This window comes from Jaculus jaculus, chromosome 10 (assembly GCF_020740685.1).
Source record: "Jaculus jaculus isolate mJacJac1 chromosome 10, mJacJac1.mat.Y.cur, whole genome shotgun sequence".
Taxonomy (NCBI): domain Eukaryota; kingdom Metazoa; phylum Chordata; class Mammalia; order Rodentia; family Dipodidae; genus Jaculus; species Jaculus jaculus.
The window spans coordinates 49,757,602-49,785,093 of NC_059111.1; the positions used below are offsets into that span (position 1 = coordinate 49,757,602).

Consider the following 27,492-nt stretch of genomic DNA (forward strand, 5'->3'; position numbering starts at 1 on the left):
CAGGAGCTCAGGCAGCTTTGGCAATGAGAGTCAAAGCACAAACTGCTTGACAACTGCCTCAGGCTGCTTCAGCTTCTCACTGTGCTTGAGCCCAGGCTGATCCACACACCTACATGCCCATACACTGCGACGGGCAGACCATAGCCCAAAAGAAATAACATGAAAAATCAAATCCAAGAAAATCCAGTTAGATCACCAAGTCCTACGATGAACATCTCTAATCAAAAGGTAGAAGAGGAATGGAGAGATGGCTTAGCACTTAAGCACTTGCCTGTGAAACCTAAGGACCCTGGTTCAAGGCTCGATTCCTCAGGACCCACGTTAGCCAGATGCACAAGGGGTGCACACATATGGAGTTCATATGCAGTGGCTGGAGGCCCTGGAGTGCCCATTCTCTCTCTCTTTCACTCTGCCATTCTCTCTCTCTTTCTCTGTCTGTCTCTTTCAAATAAATAAATAAAAATAAACCAAAAAAGTTAAAAAAAAATAGAAGAAACATTAGGATCAGAACACCAAAATGAAGCTATGAGTAATGTAACCCTGACCAAGCTACTGGTAAAACTTGCAGAAAAGCAACAAATGACTGATAATGGTGTGGATGCTGCCATAACTAGACTAGACCTAATACATAAGAAAATGGAAGGAGTTCAAAGACAGTTAAGAGATATGAAGGAGAGTGAAAAAAAACAGAGGACTTCAAAAATCAGCTGGCGATGCTAAATAAGGACATAAGGAAATGCAAGGATGAATTACAAGACGCATCAAGAAAATCAGAAAATGATGTGGAAAGGGAGCTTGACAGAGGAATTGAAACTATACATAGAAAAGTGGTAGAAAATGCAAACATAATTGAATAAGTCCAAACTCTCTAGAAGCTCTCAAGAACAGAGTCAGCCATGTGGAGAATAAAAATTCTGATCTGGAAGACAAGATGGAAGAAACAGTTCAAGGGTTCAAAAATTTCAGTAAGTTCAAGAGTTCCGGAGAACAGAACATAAGGAAATTGTGGGATACCCTTAAACACCCTAATATCAAGATCACTGGAATGCCAGAAGGAGAAAAAATTCAGACCAAAGGCATGGAGAATTTATTTAACAAAATAATTGAAGAAAACTTCCCCAGTTTCTTAAAAGAAAGGCCCATGAAGATACAAGAAGCCAGCAGAACTCCAAACAGACTGGACCAAAGGAGAAACTCTCCAAAACATATTGTCATTAAGACTCTAAACAGTGACACCAAAGAGAAAATCCTAAAAGCAGCTAGGGAAAAACAGCATACCACGTTTAAAGGTAATTCAATCAGAATTACTCCAGACTTCTCAATGGAAACCCAGAAAGCTAGAAGGGCCTGGAAAGAATGCAAAGTCTAAGGACCTATTGCTTCCAACCCAAACTACTCTACTCACTAAAAGTATCCCTCATAACAGATGGTGAAGGAAAAACTTTCCATGACAAAACTCAACTTTACAATTATATGAACACAAAACCAAACCTACAGAGAGTATTTCAGGAAATGTTCCACAGAGAAGAATCAAATAATCAAACTAAAATGCCTACAAGAAGCAGAACACAAAAACAAAACTCAAGAGAAGGCACAAAAACATCAAAGTCCACGAAAATACCAAACCACATATGCCACCACAATATGGGAAGGATCAAATCTAATCTCACAGGCATTACCCTAAATATTAATGGTATTAATTCCCCCATCAAGAGACACAAGCTTACAGTACAGATCAAAAAATTAGACCCCTCAATCTGTTCCTCCAAGAAACCCAACTCACCACTAAAGACAGACACCTCTTCAGGGTAAAGAGGTGGAAGACAATATTGCAAGCAAATGGGAATAAGAAACAATCAGGTGTAGCTATATTAATATCAAATAAAATAGACTTAACACCAAAAATAAACAAAAAGACGAAGAAGACCACTTCCTACTTATCAAGGTAATGATCCATCAAGAGGATATTACGATCATAAATCTGTATGCACCAAACACAGGGCACCACAGTTCATAAACCAAAACCTACTTGACAATAAAACAGAAATAACCACCAACACCATCATAGTTGGGGACTTCAGTACACCACCATCATCACTAATAGACAGATCATCCAAACAGAAACTCAACAGGGAAGTAAGAGAGCTCAGCAAAACCTTACATCACCTAACCTAACGGACATCTACAGAACTTTCCATCCCAAATCCACAGACTACACATTCTTCTCAGCAGCCCATGGAACATTCTCTAAAATAAATAACATACTGGATCACAAAGCATGCCTCCATATATTTAGAAAGATTGACATAATTCCCTGCATGATATCAGACCACAATGCTATATTGCTAGAAATTAACAACAAAAGACCCACCAAGAATCCCAACATCACCTGGAAACTGAAAAGCACATTTTTAAACAATAAATGGATAGTGGATGAAATAAAAAATGAAATTGCAAAATTTTTAGATATGAATGATGATGAGAACACATTGTACCAAAACTTATGGGACACAATGAAGGCGTTCCGCAGGGGAAAATTCATAGCACTCAATGCCTTCATAACAACGACAGAGAGATCCCAAATAAATAACCTAACTATCCACCTAAAGGCACTGGAAAAGCAAGAAAAGCCCAACCCAAAAAGTTCCAAAAGGGAAGAAATAATTAAAATCAGAGCAGAAATTAATATGAATTGGAAACTAAGAAAACAATTCAATTTATAAAGCAAAGATCTGCTTCTTCAAAAAAATAAGCAAGATTGACAAATCCCTGGCCAATTTGATCAATTAAAAAAAAAAGATGCTTCAAATTAACAAAATTCAAAATGAAAAAGGAGAGATCAGAACAGACATAAGTGAAATTGGGAGAATCATCAGAACTTATTTCAAAAACCTGTTCTCCACAAAATTGGATAATGTGGAGGAGATGGATATATTACTGGACATATAGCATCTATCAAAGCTAAACTCGGAGCACATTAATCTCCCAAACAAACCTATCACACTCATTGAGATTGAAAAAGTAATAAAAAAACATCCCCCATAGCAATTCTCCAGTACCAGATGGATTCTCAGCTAAATTCTATCAACCTTCATGGAAGAACTCAAACCAATCTTCCTCAAACTGTGCCACATAATTGGAGAACAGGGAAAGCTCCCCAACTTCTTTTATGAAGCTATTATCACCCTCAATCCAAATCCAGGCAGAGATGCCACAAGAAAAGAAAACTACCAGCCTATTTCCTGATGAACTTAGATGCAAAGATCCTGAACAAAATCTTCACAAACAGAATGCATAGCACATCAAAAGCATTATCCACCTTGATCAAGTGGGATTCATCCCAGAAACACAGGGGTGGTTCAATATATGGGAATCTGTCAATGTAATACACCATATAAACAAGCTTAAACACAAAAGCCACATGATCATTTCCATAGATGCAGAAAAGGTCTTTGACAAGATACAACATCATTTCATGATCAAAACATTGGAGAGAATTAGCATGGTTGGTTCATATCTTAACATAATAAAGGCAATATACAAAGCTCCTAAGGCCCAAATAATACATAATGGAGAGACTGGAGGAATTCCCATTAAGATCATGAAAAAGACAGGGTTATCCTCTGTCACCTCTGCTCTTCATTATAGTACTGGAAGTTCTAGCTCAAGCAATAAGAGAGGAGAAAGAAATAAAAGGGATACAATTTTGAAAGGAAGAAGTTAAGCTAGCCCTATTCGCTGATGACATGATTGTATATGTAAGAGACCCGAAAGACTCCACCCAAAACTCCTGAAGGTGATTAACTCCTATAGCAAAGTAGCAGAATACAAAATCAATGCACAAAATCAGTAGCCTTTCTATATGCAAATAACAAAGATATAGAGAAAGAAATAAAGGACATGGTCACATTTTCAATAGCAACAAAAATAAAACACCTTGGAATAACATTAACCAAGAAGTGAAAGATATATACAACGAAAACATAAAAACACTCAAAAAGGAACTTGAGAAAATCGAAAGACATCTCATGTTCCTGCATAAGCAGAATTAACAACGTGAAGATGGCAATCCTACCAAAGGCAATATACAGATTTAATGCAATTCAAATTAAAATCCCAACAGTGTTCTTCAGAGAGATAGAAAAAATAATCTCAAATTTCATATGGAAAGGCAGAAGGCCTCGCATATCCAAACATATCCTCAGCAATAGAAATGCCTCTGGAGGCATCACCATATCTGATCTAAAGCTATATTACAAAGTCATAGTAATAAAAACAGCATGGTACTGGCATGAAAACAGGAGTATAGACCAATGGAATAGACTTGAGGACCCGGACTTTGGGTCAAGCAACTATAGCTACTTGATATTCAACAAAGGCCCAAACAATATAGGCTGGAAAAAAGACAGCATCTTCAATAAATGGTGCAGGACAAACTGGATAACCATATGCAGGAAACTGAAACTTGATCTACACATTTCACCATGCACTACAATCAAATCCCAATGGATCAAAGACCTCAATATAAAACCAGAAACTTGGTTACGACTGGAAAAAAAAATATATAGGAAGTACTTTTCATGATATAGGAATGGAAAAAGACTTCCTGAACAAAACCTTAGTAGCTCACAAACTTAAACAGTCACTCAACCAATGGGATCACATGATGCTGAAGAGTTTCTTTACAGACAAGCATATAATAAGCAAAGCTAATAGATTACCCACAGAATGGGAGAAAATGTTTGCTAGGTATCCAACTAACAGAGGCCTAATCTCTAGAGTCTACAAAAAACTCAAAAACATAAACAGTAAAAAGTCAAACAACCCACTCACAAAATGGGGCAAAGAAATGAACAGGCAGTTCACAGAGAAAGAAATACAAATGGAAAACACACACTTAAGAAAATGTTCATTATCCCTAATCATGAGAGAAATTCAAATTAAAACAACTATGAGATTCAATCTTACCCCAGTAAGGATAGCAAACATGTGAAAGTCAAGTGAAAATAAATGCTGTCAAGGATTTGGAGAATTAGGAAAACTCATCCACTGTTGGTGGCAATGTAATATGGTACAACCACTTTGGAAAGCAATATGGATACTCCTGTAAAAGCTGACTATAGAGATACCAACAGACCCAGTTATTCCCTTACTGGGCATCTATCCTAAAACCATTAAACCACAGGCCAGAGAAATTTGTTCAACCATGTTTGTAGTGGCTCTATTCGTAATAGCTAAGAACTGGAATCAACCCATAATGGATAACTAAGATGTGGTGTATCTACACAATGGAATTCTATACAGCAGTAAGAAAAACTGAGGAAAAATTGTTGAACCTGGAACAGATCATTCTCAGTGAACTTACCCAATCACAGAAAGAAAATTGCCACATAGTCTCACTCATCTATAGCACCTTACCTGAATCTACCCAAGATGCCTTACATACCCAGGAAGCATCTAGTATACTAGACAATTGGATGGGTGAGGAGGGAGGGGACAGCAAGAGACAAGATGGGAAACACAAATCTATACCCAAATGGCAATGGTACCACAAAATTCTATATCCTAAAAGGCAGACCAAATGGCTGAACCTCACCAGGCCCTTAGAGGGAACACATGACCCACAAGACACTGGAGAAGGTATGATGAAGACTGACCTAAATCTTCTACAGTTTCTCTCCCTCCCTTCTCTCTAACTCTTTTATATTAGTTATCTTTTTCTTCCTTTTCTTAGTGGGTACTGACCTGTAACTCCAAGTACCAGCATATGGCTATCATCCACAATAACCTTTTGATCAGAGAGACCTATAAGGTTTTCTAAAAGAAAGACAGATTACTGTCAGAGTGCTTGATGACCCACCAAAAGTTAGTGGTAAGACCTTACTGCTGAAGACACTATATGTAGTTGACATATAAAATGGAATGGCATGGCTGAAAGCTGGAAGAGAGTCAGTCCCTTTTTTTACGGAGAGAGCCTGGAGTTTTCCCCGTTCAATATACTGGCTGGCCAGAAAGCCCTGGGAATCCACCTGTCTCTTTCTCCCTAGAAATGACATTAAAAACACATGCTATCATACCCATTATTTTTAATGTGGGGATTGAATTTAAATGCTGGGTATTTAATTTAGGTCTGCATGTATTAGGCAAGCACTTTAGTGATTGAGTCATCCCTCCAACCCTGGATATCTATTTTTATAGATGAAAGTCTTAAGTTTTAGGAATCACATTTAGTGGTAGCTCAGGCAGGCCTCCTGATGCCTCACCTGTATTCAGAACATTGGCTTTGCAGGCTTCTCTATGTTTAGTTACACAGAATAATTATAAAAGAATACTTTTGTGAGTAACATCTTAGATTTAAGCATCAATCAAAAGAAATAAATGTGTTTTAAGATAAAACTAAACACATTGAGTACACAAATATTTATTCAGTATTGGCCAAAATGGGTATTCACTTCTGGGTAACCATGACGCATCAGGTATAAATTCTGACTTGCCTTCTAGTAAGAAACAAGAAGAATTGTGAGAATGTGCCCACCCAAGGTAAAGAGGCAGTGGCTACAGGCTTTGTTAAAAGTTGTTTGTGTGGAGCTGGAAAAGATGGATGAAGATAGATGAAGGTGAGTTCATGGGTTGGTATATTGTGTAAGGCCTTGTAGATAACAGTATATTCAGACTTAATTCATTTGATAATATTAAGACAAAAGAGGAATGGTTTGCAATGATATTAATGTAATATTAATAACATTCTGGCAGGTGGAGGAGGAATGCACTTTCATATGCCTATGTTGCTTCAAACTTTAGCAGGTTAGAGTCAGCCTCCTGTCTTGTATATGCTTTTATTGCTACATTGACATTTAGTTTCATTGATGTAGTTGTCTCTACTGGTGTTCTATAAATTTCTATATCCATAACACATATTTTTACTGAATTGATGAATAAAATCTGAGAGACCTGAACCTAGAAAACTACTTGAGTAGATTGGGATTTAAAACAGAAATTGTTCTTACTTTAAGTTAAATCAAATTTTCTTAAAATACTGTCTTTCCTACAATCCAAAAAATGGAATCACTGAGAATCATTTCTTATTGTACTCATCTATTCACAGTTCATTAATGCAGACTCTCCAAGCATGATAAAATATTTAGACAGATTTTATTTATTTTGTTCTCCCAAAATAAATTAGATGATATTGACAGAAGAAGATTTTTTATAAATAGAAAAGTATTACACAGTGATTTTTCTTTGTAAACATTAAAAATGTGGCTCTTGGGCATCTTTTGACTAACTGATATGTGATTTGCCAATAATAGCAATAAATAGTATTAAAGTTCTATCTGGCGAAACTGAAAACATATATATAAAATGTATAAATTTTACTAAAGAATATGCATTTGTTGTGTTAATTGACAGCAAGATATAATATTTGGAAGCCAAATATTCTGTATGTTTCTTTATTATGCACAGAGTTAAGTCTTAAAAATATAAGGATGCTTTTAGCCTACTAAATGAGAAAACTCTGTATAGAAACAAATGACTGATGATATATATAATTTCTTATCACCTCCTTTATTCCTGCCATTTTCTTGAGCAGTCAAGCTCATGTCCTTGCTTTACTTTTTACCCTTGTAAGCTATATTTAATACAACATAAAATGTTCCTATTTAGACATCATTGACATGCAGATTATTTCAATGGCTTCTCATCTCACATTACTCAGCGAACTCATATAATCACAGAAAGACAAATACTTTATGGTGTCACTTACCTGTGGTTCCTAACCTGGATTTGCTCAAGTTGCTAACATACTTGATTAACAACTCAAGTCCTAGACAATAGGGATGGAAGGGCTCATGGGGAGGGGAAAGGTGTGTGTCAGGGGAAAACACACATAATTAAATTCAAAAAGAGCTGATACCACAGAAACCATTATACTTGGAGATAGCCTAGAAGATATAACCCTTAAAAGGAGTAACAGGGAGCACTTGAAAAGTGGTGCCCTGAAGGGGTGGGATGAAACCTAAGCTTAAACACAATTTTTTATTTTTCTTTCTCTTGCCTGTAACTACAAGTACCAAAGATTGGTTCCTACCCACATTGAGCTCACGATCAGAGAGACATATAAGGTCCCCAAATCAAGACAGCTCTCTGTCAAAGCACTTAATTATCTTCCTGAGGCAAAAGGTAAGACCCTATTGGTAAATATTACATATGCTGCTGACCCAGAGCATGAAGAGACCTTGCTGGAATTCAGAAAAAAATCCAGTCCCCAGACAATTAACCTGTCTAGTGATGGAAAGCACTACCTGAAGTACAACAATCTGAACAACCAAAGGTCTAAGCTACTCAGAAGCAAGCATCCTAACAGGATGTATATGCCAGTGCAATAGTGGCACACAGCCTCAGTGGGTATCCAATAATTTTCTGATTGGCTGAGAGATCCGTTCAGCGTAAAGGAATCCATATCAGGAATTGGGAACCAGATCAGAATCCTATGGAGACAAAGTTTATGTTCTCTAGTGTCAATCTCTCACTAGTGTTTGGCTAAAAGAGTGGTTACATACATCAAATTCTCCCTAAACTAATAATGCTTATCCCATTTAAACTATGCTGACTTCATTCTCCATTGGAGAATCTGTTTTTCTTTTTCAGAAGGTAGCAAGACAAGAAGAGATAAACTACCCCCTGCACCTCAGGCAAGCCATAGCTGAAACTACAGAGGAGTTGGGGAGATGAATATGAGTGCTGCTTCCATGCTGAACCTGATAATCAGCACCATGGTGGAGGAGACAGACCCTGAGGATACTCAACACCTACCAAAGCAGAGATTCAGAGGCTTCTAAGAGCTCATCACTGAAGTAGACTTAAAACTCAGCCACCATGTCCCAGGGAATTTGGCGGAAGACAGGATGGGAAGATTGTAAGGACCACAGGTTGAAACATTATCATCATGCCTATAGACATTGCCTCCCCCCCAAAATAATTGACTGCTGCTCCCACAATTCATAAACCACAGCCAACTGGGGAATACCTGCAACCTTATTGAAGAGCATCCCCATTGGAATGAGGCTACAGAGACTAGGGAAAAGTGAGCACCAACACATTATGTATTCATACAAAATATGTTGTTAACAATAATACTAATAAAAAACAAAAACATCTGCACATTTCACTTCCAATGTAGTCACTAACAAATTTCACCTATTATTGTTATAAAACTGACAAACTTATTAAAGGTCTAAAGGACAAGAATTGTCTCAAGAGGACTACAAAGAACAGCAAAATGGTTGCTCATACAAACATCTCAGGATTTAATATGAAGATATCATATTTAAAATGGTGTGGTTTTGTTGTAGCATAGACAGACCAGTAGCCAAGGACATACAACTCTGAAGAGAGTCACACAGGGAAGCAAGTATATATTTAATAGTGTAAATCAATTCGTCAGAGTGCTGACAATTGCAACAGTGGAAAACTGATAATCAGTTATCCATATTGAGTAGGAGAGCAAACAATAATGTAAAGTTTCTGTTCTAGACCACAGATTCAGTAGAAACAAGTGTGTTCTATGACTGATGACATTTATAAAAATTCAAGACTGTAGATATTAGAAAATGTCTTAAACCAGCATGTGGGTAACATCCACAAGGAGTTATTGATCAGAGAGACCTACAAGGTTTCACAAAAGAAGCCAGAATTCTGTTAGAGTACTTGATGACCCACCAAAGGTTAATGGTAAGACCCTACTACCAGAGACACCATATGCTGTTGGGAAAGAGCATGGAGCAACCTGGCTGGAAACTGGAAGAGAGTCAATCCCCAGACAGTTAGCTTATCTAGTGCCAGAAGGTGTTACAAGAGCGACTTGGGGAAAATGACCAACATCTGTCTAAGCAATTCGTGGTCTGACCTACTCAGCAGCAATCAACCTGATGTGATGCTCACACAGGTACAATAGTGGCACACAGCCATGGTAGGTTACCATCTGCTCTTGATTTGGCTAACAGATCCATTCACTGGAATGGAACCCATAGCTGGAGCTGGGATACAAGTCAGAAACGTATCCAAAAACGAGTCTGCTCTCCAATATCAGTCTCCCACCAATACTGGACTTCAAGAGGGTCCATTAAGTTCTCTTTAAAATAATAATGATTATCAATGTATCTTGCACTGACCTCACTCTCCATTGGAGCATTTGCTTTTCTTTTTCAGGTGGTTACAGAACCTGAGGAGAGAATTAGCCTATTGCACCTCACCAGGCACCAGCTGAAGCCATAGAGTTAGTGGGGAAATGAACAAGAGCTGCTTTGCTGGTGAATCTGGTATCAGCACAAGGGTGAAGGAGATAGACACAGAGAACAATCAACCCCTACAAAGCTGGATATCCAGAGACACAGAAGCTCCCAAGACCTTGACACTGAAATAGACCTAAAATGAACTCAATGTGGCTCAGGGAAATTCACAGAAGAGAGGGTGGAAAGCTTGCTAGAGCTGTAAGTTTGGTCATTCTGCACAGAGATATTGCCTCTCCCCCATAACTGATGGCCACCACCACAGTGCAACACCCACAATCCTCATGGGGGGAATGACAGGGAGAAGGCTAAAGATGGTACCACCATGACTGCATACACACTATATACATAACCAATAAAAAAATAAAGTCATCCATCTATTTGAAACAATTAAAAAATTTTCAAAATTTGATAAAAATGATAAATTTGACTATATTAAAATTTTACCTTTGTAAAAGTGATAAAAACTAAGCCACATTCTAAGGAAAATCATTTTCAGGCTACATATTTAAGCTAGAATTATATGTATGTGTGTGTGTGTGTATATATATATATATATATGTATATATATATATATATATATATATATATATATATATATATATATATACATATATATATGTATATATGTATATAATGAAATATGTAATTATAATATATGTATTATATATATAGAAATCCATTTATATTTCCTAGAAAACAATAAAGAATATACCAAGAATACAATTAACTAAGAATGCTAAAGAAGAGAATAATCAGACATGAAAAATGAGGAACTAATGATTTCTAGAATAAGATCATAGTCAACATTATTAAAAGGAAAGTAAGACAATAGTAGAATCAGCCTACTTAAAATTGAGAAAATAGAGGGAAAATATAGAGAAAGTTGAACATGGAGGTAATGATATATAAACACTAGTGTAGTGGTATACAAAAAGTTCAATAGTTTGGAGAATGGTTTGTAAATGCTTAACAAAGCTGAACATGTCACATATTTGTCTACAGTATTTAAAAGATGGGCAGTCATTAAAACCCAGAACTTTGACTTGGATTGTAGAAGAGATCCATCCACATATGAAGACTATTTCAAAAGATTAACTATAATATTTTTTGAAACAGTAAGAATAAAAAATTATTTAAGCTAAATTTCCATAGAACATTTAAATTCATTTGTAGTAAAGATGGTAAATTCAAGTGTAATAAAGACACATAATAATTAAATTCAACACAGATGTGGAGTAATACATTCTGCCCAGTACATAAAATAAATGAAAATACAATTTTGATTTGGATATATTTCAAAAACTTCATGTATCTGCAAACAAGTGGTATAAAGATATGCATATAATATTTCTGTCATATAAATTTTTGAAAAGAAGCAAAATGAAACATTACATGGCTATGAATACATATGCAACATTGAAGAACACGAACAAAAATGTAATGCTAGAATTAAGTTTGTGTTATATTCTACTGAAGTAATAGGTTAGTGAGAGTACAGGGATTACAGGAAGTTTTATCTGATTGATAGGTATTTATTTATGTTAAAACAAAACAAATATCACCACATGTTGGAACAAAGACCCAGAGTGCTAGATATATCACTGTCAACCATATTATCCTTTCAAGATTTTTGATTATGTGAACATTAGTCATGAATTTTACAGGTTTGTGCCTTATTAATTTTAAAAGGTGTGCAACAAACAATGAAGGCTAGAATGCACATGGCAACTTTCTCCTTCTGACCAATAAATGACTCAGAAATGAGATGTTGGGTGAGCCATCCTAATAGATAAAATGAGAATAAGGAAGCACTATGCTCTGTAAATCCTGTAAGGAGGTTTCTTTAACCATGGAGAAGGCTTAGACTATGACACTTCATGTCCTTCCTCTTTTTTTGTTTCTTTCCTTCTTTGTTTCTTTCTTTTTATTTATTTTAATGAGGCTCAAGTTTTAATCCTCAGATACACAATCTTTTCAAAATTGCATATAGGATGAACATATACATATTTTTCTTGCCACTGATTCCTAAGAAATTTAGTATAGCAACTATTTCATATTATTTATATTGTAAAAGGTAATATAATTATTCTAGATATGAGTTCAAATCTATTTAAGGGTATATGTTGGTTCAGTACAAATACTATAACATTGTATGTACAAGACTTGACCATCTAGGACTTTGCTGTGGAGGGTCCAGAACAAATTCTCTGTGGAATCAAGACGACTGGATGAAAACATCACTATCCTTAGTGGCCTTAGTGACTATAAGTTATAGATTTGGGTTCTTAAAGTTGTGCACACTGGTTAGGATTATCTTAATTCTTACTTAAAACAAAAGGAAAGATATGCACATAAAGGATCTAATTGCATATCATCTGAAGTTTTACTCTTTTTTGCTTATTTTTCTTTTCAAGGTAGGGTCTCACTCTAGCCCAGGCTGAAGTTTCACTTTTGTGTTCTCTTTCAAAGCATTAGAAATCATCAAGCTCTGAGTTTCAGGAAAAATTTATAAGGCTGAAAACAAAGCACATTCCATTTAAGTGCAAATGAATCAGAAACATGTGTGTCAGGCTACAAACAATTCCAGATAGAACTATTTAGAGTTCAGAGTCAATTTGAAATTAACTTAAAGGAAATTAAATTCTTTAAATTAAATTATTTTTTTATATTTTTTTTTCTATGACAGAGACAGCATGATTTGCTGAAACTTTGCAAGGGGAGAAATGTGAAGAATTTTTTCCTCATTCTCAGCCACCCAAATGGAGATGGTGCTGCCTTACTCAAACTGGAGATTATTTATTTATTTATTTATTTATTTATTTATTTATTTTTATGTCAATAATAATCCTTTCACTAACACCCAAGAGATATAAATTTAAATTCAAGACAAATTTCAGAGAACAAGAAACAAAACTGGAGCACATTTGTATAAATTCATGAATAGCAAAACTCAAAGTGCAAGAATGTATGTCAAAGCAAATACAGTTTCCATTTTGTCCATCTTTCCAATAAAGATAATATAAAATGTTATGGCCCTAAATACTGACGATATCCCTATGGTGTATTGTAAATACATAAAACACTTTGTTTCACAGAACCCTGTGAGAAGTCACATTGTATGTATTCAACTTATAATGGAAAATGATTTGTTACCATTTTTTTCAGATATTACTTGAACTGTTGTTTCTTTTATTTTCTGGGTTTTTGAGGTAGGGTCTCATTCTAGTCCAGGCTGACCTGGAATTCACTTAATCTCAGGGTGGCCTTGAACTCATGGTGTTCTTCCTACCTCTGCCTCCTGAGTGTTGGGATAATAGGTGTGTTCCACTATGCCCAGCCCAGCTTGTATGTTTATTATTACTATTTGGTTGAACCCTTCTTTTAGAGGCACTGTGCTAGACACTGAGTATGCAGAAGAAACAAACTATTTGAAGGGTCAAAATAGATGGATCCACAGAAATGACCATGGCATCAGATTAATAAATAACTTCACTTCTTATCTTGGATTATTGAAAATTATATTGTAAATGCCCCATATTTGGAGACAGATGGAACAATAATGTGGGAAGTATATATATATATACATACATACATATATACATATATACATATATATATACATATAAATATGTATATATATATAATATATACACTTTTTTGAAGAATACATGTGTCAGAAATTCAATTTTTCTAAACTATGAATGATATTGAGGAGCTTTCATCAAACAAGATGGTATATAGAAAAGAGAGTTTATAATAGAACAGGCATTTTTGATCCTTTTAAGGGACTGATTATACTAATTTTGGTATTGATGTTGTGATATAAAAAATCTATAATAACTGATCCAAGAACAAAAATTTAACATAAAAATTACAAGTTACAAGTGAACACCACCTACATATTCTTGTGTGTTTATTATTATTATTTTTTTTGAGGTAGGGTCTCACTCTAGCCCAGACTGATCTGTAGTCTCAGGCTGGCCTCAAACTCATAGTGATCTTCCTACCTCTGCCTCCTAAGTGCTGGTATTAAAAGCCTGTGCCAATACTCCCAGCTCTTGTATACTTTTATAGCTTCAAAGTATTCAAAAGGAAGTAGCAATAATAAAATTTAAAATAGGGACAACATATACCATTGGAACTCCAGCCTTGGTAAACATTTCTAACCTCAATATTTTTGGCCTAAAAATTGACAACATTTTAATCTTAAATGACAAGGAATACCAATTTAGAAACTCAATTAGATTTGTAGTTAGTTCAATCTCCCAGCAGAACCTAATCTTAGGCAATTAAAAAGAATAATAATGAATGTCAATTCATCCTCTACTCAGTCTTTGTTCTAAAAATATTTCAAAATTCCAGTGAGAAATAAATTTTAAGATTTAAATATACTCAAATACTTAAAATTTTAAGATTTAAAAATACTCAAATACTTAAAATTACAAAACTGAAGGATGAATTCAGGAAATTCTACTTGGCAGAAGACTGTTTGCAATCTAATAGAACTGTTTTAAACCCAAGTTATTGAGTATCATCTAGTAACATGGGAATAATGCTTATTACAAACTCTCAAGATTCTGAAACACAACATTCTATTACATTATAAAACATGATAAATCTAGTTCAGAGACAGTTTTCAAGAATAGAGTCAAAGCTTCAAGAAAAGTATAAAAGATCTTTAAAAACAAATGACTGAAATGTTAACTCAGAAAACATACTGGGTGTTCCTACCACTCAGGAACAGGTCAGTGCATGCACATTGTCCCTGACTTCCAAAAGCATCAGAAAGTTCATTAAGACCAGAAAGTTCAGCTTGGTCAATATGCTGTGATTGAGTTAATACAGAGAACAAACAGCTAGATTCAATGCCATTGAGTGCTACGTATGTGGGAAGTCATCAAACTTTTATGAGTCAGAAAGGCCCTTCACAGGAGAAGTAAACAAATGCAGAAAAGGCTTTAGACCAGTCAAACATTCCTGAGCAAGACTTCTGCATTTCAGAGTGGAAAAAGTAGTCTAAGATGTAGAGAGCCAACTAAATTATGCTCATGTTTTAAATCATTAGAAAGACAATACCAGATCTATAAGGATTCACTTTGATATTGAAAAAGGCAGGAAGCAAAAATGTGGAAGTAATCATTAATTTTTAAGTTTCTTCTGAATTCATTATAAAGGTAGAGAAAGTCAATTATGTTAAAACACATACATTACCAAAATAATCCAATTACTACGTATTTACCTATTCACATATAATTTTTTCCTTAGGAAAGAAGTTAATTAATATTATGAAAAATTAATAATCTTCATTAAATACATGTTTAATTCTCACTAGTAATTTTTTTTGAAATTAACAGAAAACAAAAGCTCTACATTTAATGCATTGGATATTATTCCATTAATAATTTTATGCAAGGCATAAAAATCAAATTGTACCTCAACTACTTTACTGTTTTGAAATAATGTATAACTTACTAGGAGTTGAGGCTAATGCCTTCAGGATACTTTGTATAAATTAAACAAACAACTATACAGACACACACACACACACACACACACACACACACACACACACACAGTGACAGAAACCATACTGATATAATCAAGGTTTACACGTCTGGATTGGTGTTCTTCTACATACATAATCTTTGGACTTTAAATTGATAAACCTTTAGTGTTCTATACTAATAATACAAAAGTGAAGGCATACATTTATGGGTAAAATGAAAGATTTTTTTTTTCATGTTAAATTCATCCCCCAGATTGTTTAATGTTAAAAAACAGTACTTAAGGGCTAACAGTGAGATAGCATCATTGATCTAATATTACCAAGTATCAACTAAGAAGCTATGATTTAAGAGTAAATATCATTGAGGGCACTAAATAAATCATAAGTAATTACACATATGGAATACATAAAAACTGAATTCTATCCAGAGGATCTGTTCTTGTAGAAAAGCTTTATCATATTTCATATTGACCATATTTCAATATGGTAAAGCTTTTAGAGAATAAATAAGTAAAACAGTTAATAAATAAATAAAACAGTTAATAAACCCTAAGGAGAGAGCTGCCCTAACATACCTCAAAAGGGGCCCAACTGAAACTAAGGATAATTGGCGAAACAAGCAAGGGTGATGTTTTCCTGATGAACCGGATACCAGCACAAAGGGGAAGGAGACCAACACAGAGAAAAGTCAACTCCTACCAAATCAGAGAGCCAGAGCCTCAGAGGCCCCCAACACCTCAGCACTGAAGCAGACCAAAAATGAACCCAACATGGCTCAGGGAAATTTTGCGGAAGAGGGGCGGAAAGAATGTCAGAGTCATATGTTGGGTCATGATATGCAGAGACATTTATTGTACCAATAACTGTGGGCTAACTTCACAATGCACGACCCATTTACATCAACAAGGAGGGTCCATTGGGAGTGGGTAGATCATGGATAAGCCTAAACAATGGTACCAAAGTGCCTGTATTTGTTGAAAAGAAAACTAATAAATTAAATTTGAAAAAAAGGAAAGGAAAAAAAAAACAGTTAATAAAAGTAGAGTCAGCTATCGTATGGGCATAGTTTTTAATGATTTCCCACTTAAATATGTTATATGGGCTGAAAACAAATACTAATTCCAAAATCAGATAAAAGGACCTTATTGGCTGGGCGTAGTGTCACATGCCTTTTATCCCAGCACTTGGGGAGCACAGGTAAGAGGATTGCTATAAATTTGAGGCCACCCTGAGACTACAAAGTGAAGTCCAGGTAAGCATAGGATAGAGCAAAACCCTGCCTTGAAAAACAAAAAACAAACAAACAAAAAAAAGACCTTATTGGTGGCCATAGAGTTTGAAAGAAAATCAGAAACATAACTTTAGGATTACATTAACTCTTCTCCTGAATGGGTTCATATTATATCTGTTTATCTATTTTTAAATTGAAAGTTTGAAGCAACAATAGGCCACACAATGTTACCAAGTATAGGAATATCACTTTATCATAATGTACTACATTGGTAATGTCTCTAAAAATCATCTTAACATGCAACATTTACTAATCTTTACAGTGATATGCAAATTTACAAAAGATTAAATATTTTTTAATATATATTTTTAAATTTTTTATTTATTTATGTGAGAGTGACAGACACAGAGAGAAAGACAGATAGAGGGAGAGAGAGAGAATGGGCACGCCAGGGCTTCCAGCCTCTGCAAACAAACTCCAGATGCGTGCGCCCCCTTGTGCATCTGGCTAACGTGGGACCTGGGGAACTGAGCCTCAAACGGGGGTCCTTAGGATTCACAGGCAAGTGCTTAACTGCTAAGCCATCTCTCCAGTCCAAGATTAAATATTTTATCTATACACTAGTCAAGTATTTTTTCCAAATGATATCAGGCACAGATATAATAGCATTTTAGAAACAGAAATTGAATATTTAAATTTATCTCCTGAGTATGCTATTTGAAATCGATCCTACCACTCCACTCTCTGAAAGTGTATCTCAGTTCATGTATTCACACGTATATACAAGGAATAGTATTGGCCAAAGAATGATGTTAGTAACAGAAAATTTATGCGCACTCTATTTTTTTCATAATAGTAATTTCTTGATTTATACCGTCTGTTTGTATTGTCTTTTTTTTGAGGTAGGGTCTTTCTTTAAAGCAGTCTGACCTGGAATTCACTCTGTAGTCTCAGACTGGCCTCGAATTCACAGCAATCTCCTACCTCTGCCTCCTGAGGGCTGAAATTAAAGACGTGTACCATACCTGGCCTTCATACAGTCTTTTGATTCTTTAGCTGTCTGGCTAGCTCTCCCAACTTTTCCTATTTAATGAATGCCAGAAAGATGTTTTAACACCTCATTTCAGTTACTTATCTGTTAAAGTATTGGCAAATTGGGTATTCTAAAAACAAACTTACAACCCAACAACATGTTATCTTCCCATACACAGTACATTTAATACCTAACTTCACTCAGAAATCTCTAATTCTTACCTTCCATCAGTTTCCCTGTCTGTTCTGCACTTCCACCAGGAAGAATCTTGGCGATATAGGCTCCAATTTCTCCACAATGTCCAGGGATTTCTTTGCCACCCACAATTTTAATTCCTAGGCCATTACCTGTATTTAAAAATTAGCAAATTTTTAGTAATAATTTAATAAGGAACAATAGATTTCACAAGTTGAAGGATACATAAAAAGTCAATCAGGTACCAGGAAGCTAAATACAAACTGCAACTGGAAACTAGACATAAGTAACAAATTATAATGTTCTCTATTCATTGTTACTAATGGGTGTTTTCAACTTAGTCATATTTATTCATATATCAAAGCACTGCCAATTTTAACCCCCTATATTATACAAATTATACAATGATATGCCAAAGGTAAAAAGAAAACAAAAGTTTAGAGTATACAATAAATATATAAATCTAAGGACCACTTTACTTACAAGAGGTAGTCATGGCTATGGTAACTTGAACAGCACTGTATAACATATGAATGACTACCATAGCTCATGTAAAAAAAAAATACCTATGAATCATTGTTTACTTATCAATCTGAACTCATGAATTAACATTGTGTTTATAGCACAAGAAATTTGTTCTGGATTATGAACAACTAAGTAAGGTGTTACTTTCTCCAGGGAACAAAGACAGCCTTCCAACCAAATGAAAGGACAGAGAATAATTATTACAATAAATCTAGTTCATGTAGACATGTTACTCCTTATGTGTTGATTTTAAAGTAGATAAAAAGTAATGAGTGGATGTAGTACCATATATTTTCCACAATTTTCTACCAAAGAGCACTGACAGCAGAATTCTTATCTTTCATGAAGACAAATTTTCTGTTTCTGTAAAGTGAAATTCATTATAATTCAGTAATTGAAATACTAGCTCCAAAATTTTGAAAGAACAAAGAGAGATCAGTTTGCAGATTTAAAAAAGATATTCTTTTATCAATGTCCCTATCTCATTCTAGTTTTGAAAAATAATTCCTTGGCTACCATCTACAAAGTTCAACACAGAATTATGACAATTTCCTGCCACTTTATTGACATAAGTTCTTATTTCTTCCTTTTCTCCCTCACTTTCTATTATTTTCCACTCATCTTTCCTTCACCTTCCCTACCTTCTGTCCTCTCTTTCTTTGCAATTTTTTTTTTTGACTAAGAAACATATTCTGAAGAATCAGCCTCAAAAAAGTGAAAATAGAAACATATTAGCAATTTGCTTCTACTGAACACCATCATAGCTGGGGACTTCAATACATCATTATCAGAAATAGACAGATCATCCAAACAGAAACTCAACAAGGAAGTAAGAGAGCTCAACAAAACCATAGAAGACTTAGACCTAATGGACATCTATAGAATTTTCCATCCAAAATCCACAGACTACACATTCTTCTCAGCAGCCCATGGAGCATTCTCTAAAATAGACCATATACTGGGTCACAAAGACTGCCTACACATATTTAAGAAGATTGACATAATTCCCTGCATGATATCACATCAGAATGCTTTATTGCTAGAAACTAACAATAAAAGACCCACCAAGAATCTGGCAGCTGGCAACTAAACAGCACACTTTTAAACAATAAATGGATAGTGGATGAAATAAAAAAGGAAATTGCAATATTCCTGGAATTGAATGACAATGAGAACACATCATATCAAAACTTATGAGACACAATGAAGGCAGTTCTCAGGGGAAAATTCATAGCACTCAATGCCTTCATAAAAAAGACAGAAAGATCCCAAATCAATGACCTAACCATCCACCTAAAGGCACTGGAAAAACAAGAAAAATCCAACCCAAAGAGCTCCAAGAGGAAAGACATAATTAAAATCAGAGCAGAAATTAATGAATTGGAAATCAAGGAAACAATGAAGACAATTGACAAAACAAAGCGCTGGTTCTTTGAAAAAATAAACAAGATTGACACACCCTTGGCCGATTTGATCAAGAAAAAAAAAAAAGAGATACTTCAATTTAACAAAATTCAAACTGAAAAAGTAGAGATCACAACAGACATAAGTGAAATTGGGAGAATCAGGACTTATTTCAAAATCCTCTACTCCACAAAACTGGATAATGTGGAGGAGATGGATAAATTCCTGGACGTATACCATCTATCAAAGCTCAACTCAGAGTAGATTAATCACCTCAATGAACACATCACACTCATGGAGATTGAAAAAATAATAAAAATCCTCCCCAAAAAGAAGAGTCCAGGACCAGAAGGCTGCTCAGCTGAATTCTATAAAACCTTCATGGAAGAACTCAAACCAATCTTCCTCAAACTCTGCCATACAATTGGAGAACAGGAAAAGCTCCCCAACTCCTTTTATGAAGCAAGTATTACCCTAATTCCAAAACCAGGCAGAGATGCCACAAGAAAAGAAAACTACCGGCCTATTTCCCTGATGAACTTAGATACAAAAAATCTGAACAAAATCCTTGCAAACTGAATCCAGCAACACATCAAAAGCATTATCCACTTTGACCAAGTGAGATTCATCCCAGGAACACAGGGGTGGTTCAACATATGGAAATCTGTCAATGTAATACACCACATAAACAAGGTCAAACATAAAAACCACATATCATTTCCCTAGATGCAGAGATGCAGACAAGATACAACAGCACTTCATGATCAAAACATTAGAGAGAATTGGCATAGTTGGTGCATATCTTAACACAATAAAGGCAATATACAAAGCTCTGAAGGCCCAAATAATCCTTAATGGAGAGACTGGAGGAATTACCATTATAATCAGGAACAACACAGGGTTGTCCACTCTCACCTCTGCTTTTCAATATAGTACTAGAAGTCCTCCCTCAAGCAATAAGACAGGAGAGGGAAATAAAAGGGATACAATTTGGAAAGGAAGAAGTTAAGTTACCTCTATTTGCTGATGACATGATTGTATATGTAAGAGACCTGAGAGACTCCATCTCAAACCTCCTGAAGGTGATTAACTCCTACAGCAAAGTAGCGGGATACAAAATCAATGCACAAAAATCAGTAGCCTTTCTATATGCAAGTGACAAAGATACAGAGAAGGAAATAAGGGACACAGTCCCATGTCCAATAGCAACAAAAAAAAATAATATTTTGGAATAATGTTAACCAAGGAAGTGAAATATATATATAACGAAAACATAAAATCACTCAAATCAGAAATTGAGGAGGACTTGAGAAAATGTCAAGACCTCCCATGCTTCTGGATAGGCAGAATTAACATTGTAAAGATGTCAATTCTACCAAAGGCAATATACAGATTTAATGCAATTCCAATTAAAATCCCGACAGTGTTCTTCACAGAGATAGAAAAAATGATCTCAAATTTCATATGGAAAGGCAGAAGGCCTCGCATATCCAAATGTATCCTCAGTGAAAGAAATACCTCTGGAGGCAACACCATACCTGCTGTAAAGCTATATTAAAAGCCATAGTAATAGAAACAGCATGGTACTGGCATAAAAACAGGAGTATAGACCAGTGGAATAGACTTGAGGACCCGGACTTTTGGCCAAACAACTATAGCTACTTGATATTTGACAAAGTCCAGAACAATATAGGCTGGAAAAAAGACAGCATCTTCAACAAATGGTGCTGGACAAACTGGATAACCATATTCAGGAAAATGAAACTTGATCCACTCATTTCACCATGCACTATATTCAAATCCAAATGGATCAAAGACATCAACATAACACCAGAAACTCAACTACTACTGGAAGAAAATTTAGGAAGTATTTTCCATGATATAGGAATGGAAAAAGACTTCCTGAACAAAACCCAAGTAACTCACGATCTTTTATAGTCACCCAACCAATGGGATCACATGAAGCTGAAGAGTTTCTTTACAGACAAGCATACAATAATCAAAGCCAATAGATTACCCACAAAATGGGAGAAAATATTTTTGGGATACCCAACTGATAGAGGCCTAATCTCTAGAATCTACAAAGAACTCAAAAATCTAAACAGTAAGAAGTCAAACACCTCACTCACATAATGGGGCAAAGAACTGAACTGGCAGTTCACAGATGAAGAAATACAAATGGCAAACACACACTTAAGAAAATTATCATCATCCCTAATCATCAGAGAAATGCAAATTAAAACAACTATGAGATTCCATTTTACCCCAATAAGGATAGCAAACATCAAAAAAAAAAACAAATGAAAATAAATGCTGGCGAGGATGTGGAAAAGTAGGAACACTCATCCACTGTTGTTGGAAATGTAGGATGGTACAACCACTTTGGAAAGCAATATTGATACTCCTGAAAAAGCTGACTATAGAGATACCAACAGACCCAGTTATTCCCTTATTGGGCATCTACCCTAAAACTTTCAAACCACATTCCAGAGACATTTGCTCAACCATGTTTGTAGCAGCTCAATTCATAATAGCTAAGAGCTGGAATCATTCCAGATGTCCATCATTAGAAAAATAGATAACTAAGATGTGGTGTATCTACACAATTGAATTCTATACAGCAGTAAGAAAAAATGATCCAATGAAATATGAGGAAAAATGGTTGAACCTGGAACAGATCATTCTCAGTGAACTTATACAATCACAGGAAAAAAAAAATACCCACATAGTATCACTCATCTACAGCACCTAACCTGAATCTACCCAAGATACCTTACATATCCAGCAAGCATCTCGTGGACTCGACACTAGGATGGATAGGGAGGGTGGGGAGGGCATTGAAGGGGTGGCAAACACAAATCTAGGCTCAAACAGCAATGGTACCATAAAATTCTACTTCCTAAAAGGCAGGCCAAATGGCTGAACCTTCACCAGGCCCTTACAGGGAACACCTGACCCACAAGACAATGGAGAGGGTAGGATCAAGGCTAACTTTAATCTTCTACCTCTTCCCTCTCTTCCTCTCCCTCTCTTTCTCTCTTCTCTCTAACTCTTATATATTACTTATTTTTTCCTCATTTTCTTATTGGGCACTGACCTGTAACTCCCAGTACCAGCATGGGGCTATCATCCACAATGGGCGTTTGATCAGAGATACCTACAAGGTCCTAAAAGACAGACAGATTTCCATCAGAGTACTTGATAACCCACCAAAGGTTGGTGGTAAGACCCTACTGCTGAAGATACAATATGCATTTGACACATAAAATGGAATGGCATGGCTGGAAGTTAGAAGAGAGTCAGACCCCAGACAGTCAGCACGTCTAGTGCCAGAAGGTGATACATGGGTGACTGGGGGAAAATGACCAATATCTGTCCAAGCAACTCATGGTCTAACCTACTTAGTATCAAATAACCTGTTGTGATGCCCACACAAGTGCAATAGTGGCACATAGCCATGGTGGGGAACCAACTGCTTTTGATTTGCCTAACTGATCCCTTGAGTGGTATGGGACCCATAGCTGGAGCTGGGAAACAAGTTAGAACCATATCCAAACATTATCCCATGCTCCAATATCAAGCTACCATCAATCATGGGCTACAAGAGGGCCTACACCCATTAAATGCTCTACTAAAAAAGTAAGGGCTATGTCATTTGTCCTGGTGCTAACTTACTCTCCTTTGGAGAATCTGCTTCTCTTTTTCAGAAAGATATAGATCCTAAGGAGAGAGCCACCCCATTATATCCCAGAAGGGGCCTGGCTGAAACTAAGAAAAATTGGTGAAATAAGCAATTTTGTGGTTTTCCTGATGAACTGGATACCAGCACAAGGGAGAAGGAGATCAACACAGAGAAAACTCAACTCCTACCAAATCAGAGAGCCAGAACCTCAGAGGCCCCCAATACCTCATCATTGAAGCAGACCAAAAATGAACCCAACATGGCTCCGGGAAATTTTGTGGAAGAGGGAGCCGAATGAATGTCAGAGCCACATGTTGGGTCATGATATGCAGAGACATTTATCTTACCCATAACTATGGGCTGACTCCAGAATGCATGACCCATATACCTCAACAAGGAGGGACCAATGGAGAGGGGTTGGTCATGGATGAGCCTAATAATAGTACCAAACTCACTGTATTTGCTGAACACAAAAGTAATTAATAAAAATAAATTAGAAAAAGAATTCAGTAAAGCAAGAAACTGGCTCTAGTTCCATCTGAAATTTTCGGCTAAAGTTTCTTAGTTCATATTATTGTCCTAAACAGTAATTACTTTGTTATAAATTTAATATAATCGTGTGAATGGAATCATCTCATATTAAATGACCAAGCTAGGGTAAAGACAATTGAGATGTTAGATAAGATGTTAGATAAGACTTTAAGGATTTGCCACTATGGATTCTATGATGACATTTACTGTATGTTGGGCCGAGAAGATCAATGATAAAAGCAGCAAGGCCAAGGGACTGGCTCTGCTATTAAAGGTGCTTGCTTGCAAACCTATTGACCAGATTTCAAACATCTATGTCACCAAGCCAGATGTAAAGTGGTGCAAGTGGCTGTAGAATATGGAACCAGGAAAAAATGAAGTTTCACTGGCCAGGTAGACTGGTGCATGTGGCAGGAAAACTGAAGAGAGGCTGTCTCAAAAGAAGATGGAATAAGACAAACATTCTGACAGGCTTGCACACACAAGGCACACATGTGCCCATTAACATTCACATTTCACATTACCCACAAATAAATGAATTAGTTTAAATTTTTCTTTTTAATATTTTATTTTGGAGACGGAGAGAGAGGAAATGAGGCAGATAGAATGGGAGAGAGAAAATGGGCGGGCCAGGGCCTCCAGTTGCTGCAAACAAACTTGAGATGCATGCACCACCTTATACATCTAGTTTACATGGGTTGTATGGAATTGAACATAAGTCCTTTGGCTTTGCAGACAAGCATCTTAACCAGTAAGGCATCTCTCCAGCTGAAATTAATTAATTTTGGAAACTAGCAAACCATTAAGGAAAACGTTCATTTCTACTCTCTTTAAAATTACCATGTATATAGATTGGTATTTTAAAAATCTTTCTATAGGGCTGAGGAGATGGATTAGCAGTTAAGGTGCTTGCCTGTGAAGCATAAGGACCCATGTTTGACTCTCCAGATCCCATATAAACCAGACGCACAAGGTGACACATGTACGAAGTTGCACATATACACAAGGGAGTTTGATTGCAGTGGCCGGAAGCCCTAGCATGCCAATTCTCTATCATAAAAAACTCTCTTTACATATGTAATAAATATTTAATAAATATGCTATGATATTAGATTGGTGAAATCAGTGTTAATATAATTTATATATAAGAAGTAAGTATATTTATAGAAAATCCTTACATTTCTATGTGAGCTTTCAGTTTCAATGAACTTTAATTTTATGTTTATAAATATGTTACATGAAAGCATTGATAGAGTAATATGAAGAATGTCTTTAATTTTCCAACCTTATAACAATATATGAAAATATGTTTTATATGTTTGATAAAGGATTATTTGGACAAAATTAGACTAATTGCTTCAGTTCAAGCCTATTATATGTTAGGAAAAGGAAGAGAGATATTTGTATTAGTAATATACTATATTTCAAGAAGCGATTTCAATCACTTATGTTTATTTTGTACAAAACAAACTTACCACAGAGTAAAAATAAATTGTATAGTTTGGTCTTTTGTTTGATAAATAGAAGACACATAATGGACATAAATATTATTGATTATGAACTATCAATGATAACGAAAAGTCTCTATAGTTAAGTTAAATTGACTTTAAGCAGTATAAATGTTACTTTTGCTCCTGAAGCATTGAAAGTTTATTCTTATTCTTATTCACATGTAAATTTCTGTTATGAATAATACATAGATGTATTTAGAAAAATAACCCAATTTGTATTAAAAATACACAGTACCCATGTACCATATAAAGCCTGATTGCAAAATGGGACTTGTATCTGGAGTTCATTTTATAGTGACAAGAGGACATGGCATACCATACTCTATTTTAAATTAAAAAATTATGTATGTGAGTGTAAAATTATTTATACACACAAACACACACACACACACACATATACACACACACATATATATATTTTATAATAAGTGTATACATCATATACATGTGCACATACAAAGAAGCAAGCTTGATTAATGCTTAGGGGCCCCAGTTAAGCCATGACTGGATTCTTTACTCATGAAATTGACACTTGAATTTGCACTGCTTTACACCACTAAATTTGGCATGCAGGAATAGGAAAGCAGTATAAAAATAAAAGACCTATTCTGAGTTTTCTGCACACACAATATACCTAACAACAAAATTTTCAGAATGCTTATATACAGTTTTAGAGCATAGGAATACGTATGTAATTGAGAGTCAGTGTCTGCCAGTTTAGAGTAAGGACAGGAAATTGTCTGACTCAGAAGTACATAAGTTACACTCCATAAGTAAATGTGGAACTGACAAATTGAGAAAGATTATGCATTTCTCAGCATATATGGATTTTTATAACATGTTCATGCCTTCATTAAACATTATCAGGATGGAATTTTATATTGTTGTATTATTTTAATCCAAACATTAATTTCATAAAGACATGTTAAATAAATAAGTGCTTGGATCAATATTTAGGCAATTTATTATGTAACTCTACAATGGTCAACTCACATAATGTGTACAGCCCTAGCAACATAATAATTTTCCCAATAATCACATTTTGGAGGGAGCTGAGAAATTTATTCATTCAGAAAAGTTCTAAATTTTCTGACTCACATTAGGAATATAAATGAAATCTGGGTGTCCAGATTATTTTTATGCTGAAGGCTGAATGTGTTCTCATCGAAACCAAGTTGCTATTGGTGAAGGAAGTTTTCAAAATAGTGCAACAGTTTCTACTTTTCAACGCATTGGGTACTTTCATTTTTATTTGAAGAGTTGTTTGACACAATTATTTTAGGCTATTTTCATTATTTTACTAAATATTATTAATTAATATTGGGAATGGGTAAGAAATAGGTTATATAATGTCAAATAACAGCAAATAATATTCAAATATCCCACTGTTACTCTTCAAACAAACAAGTTGTTCTTATTTTATTTCAACTAGTTTCCTCTTATATTATTATTTTTTTTTATCTCGGGATGGAGGGATGGCTTAGCAGTTAAGGTGTTTGTCTGAAAAACCAAAGGACCCGGGGTTGATTTCAAAGGACCCATGTTAGCCAGATGTACAAGAGGGCACACATTTCTGGAGTTC

The 27,492-nt window shown here is 35.4% G+C and overlaps 1 protein-coding gene across 1 annotated transcript in view; it reads right to left on the reverse strand.

The window, feature by feature from the left end:
* Positions 1 to 27,492, reverse strand: part of Pclo (piccolo presynaptic cytomatrix protein) — a 425,322-nt gene that overhangs the window by 87,644 nt on the left and 310,186 nt on the right. The window contains exon 10 of the mRNA XM_045160196.1: positions 18,284 to 18,409. Coding sequence (XP_045016131.1) covers positions 18,284 to 18,409 — 126 coding nt within the window. The remainder of the gene's footprint in view (positions 1 to 18,283; positions 18,410 to 27,492) is intronic.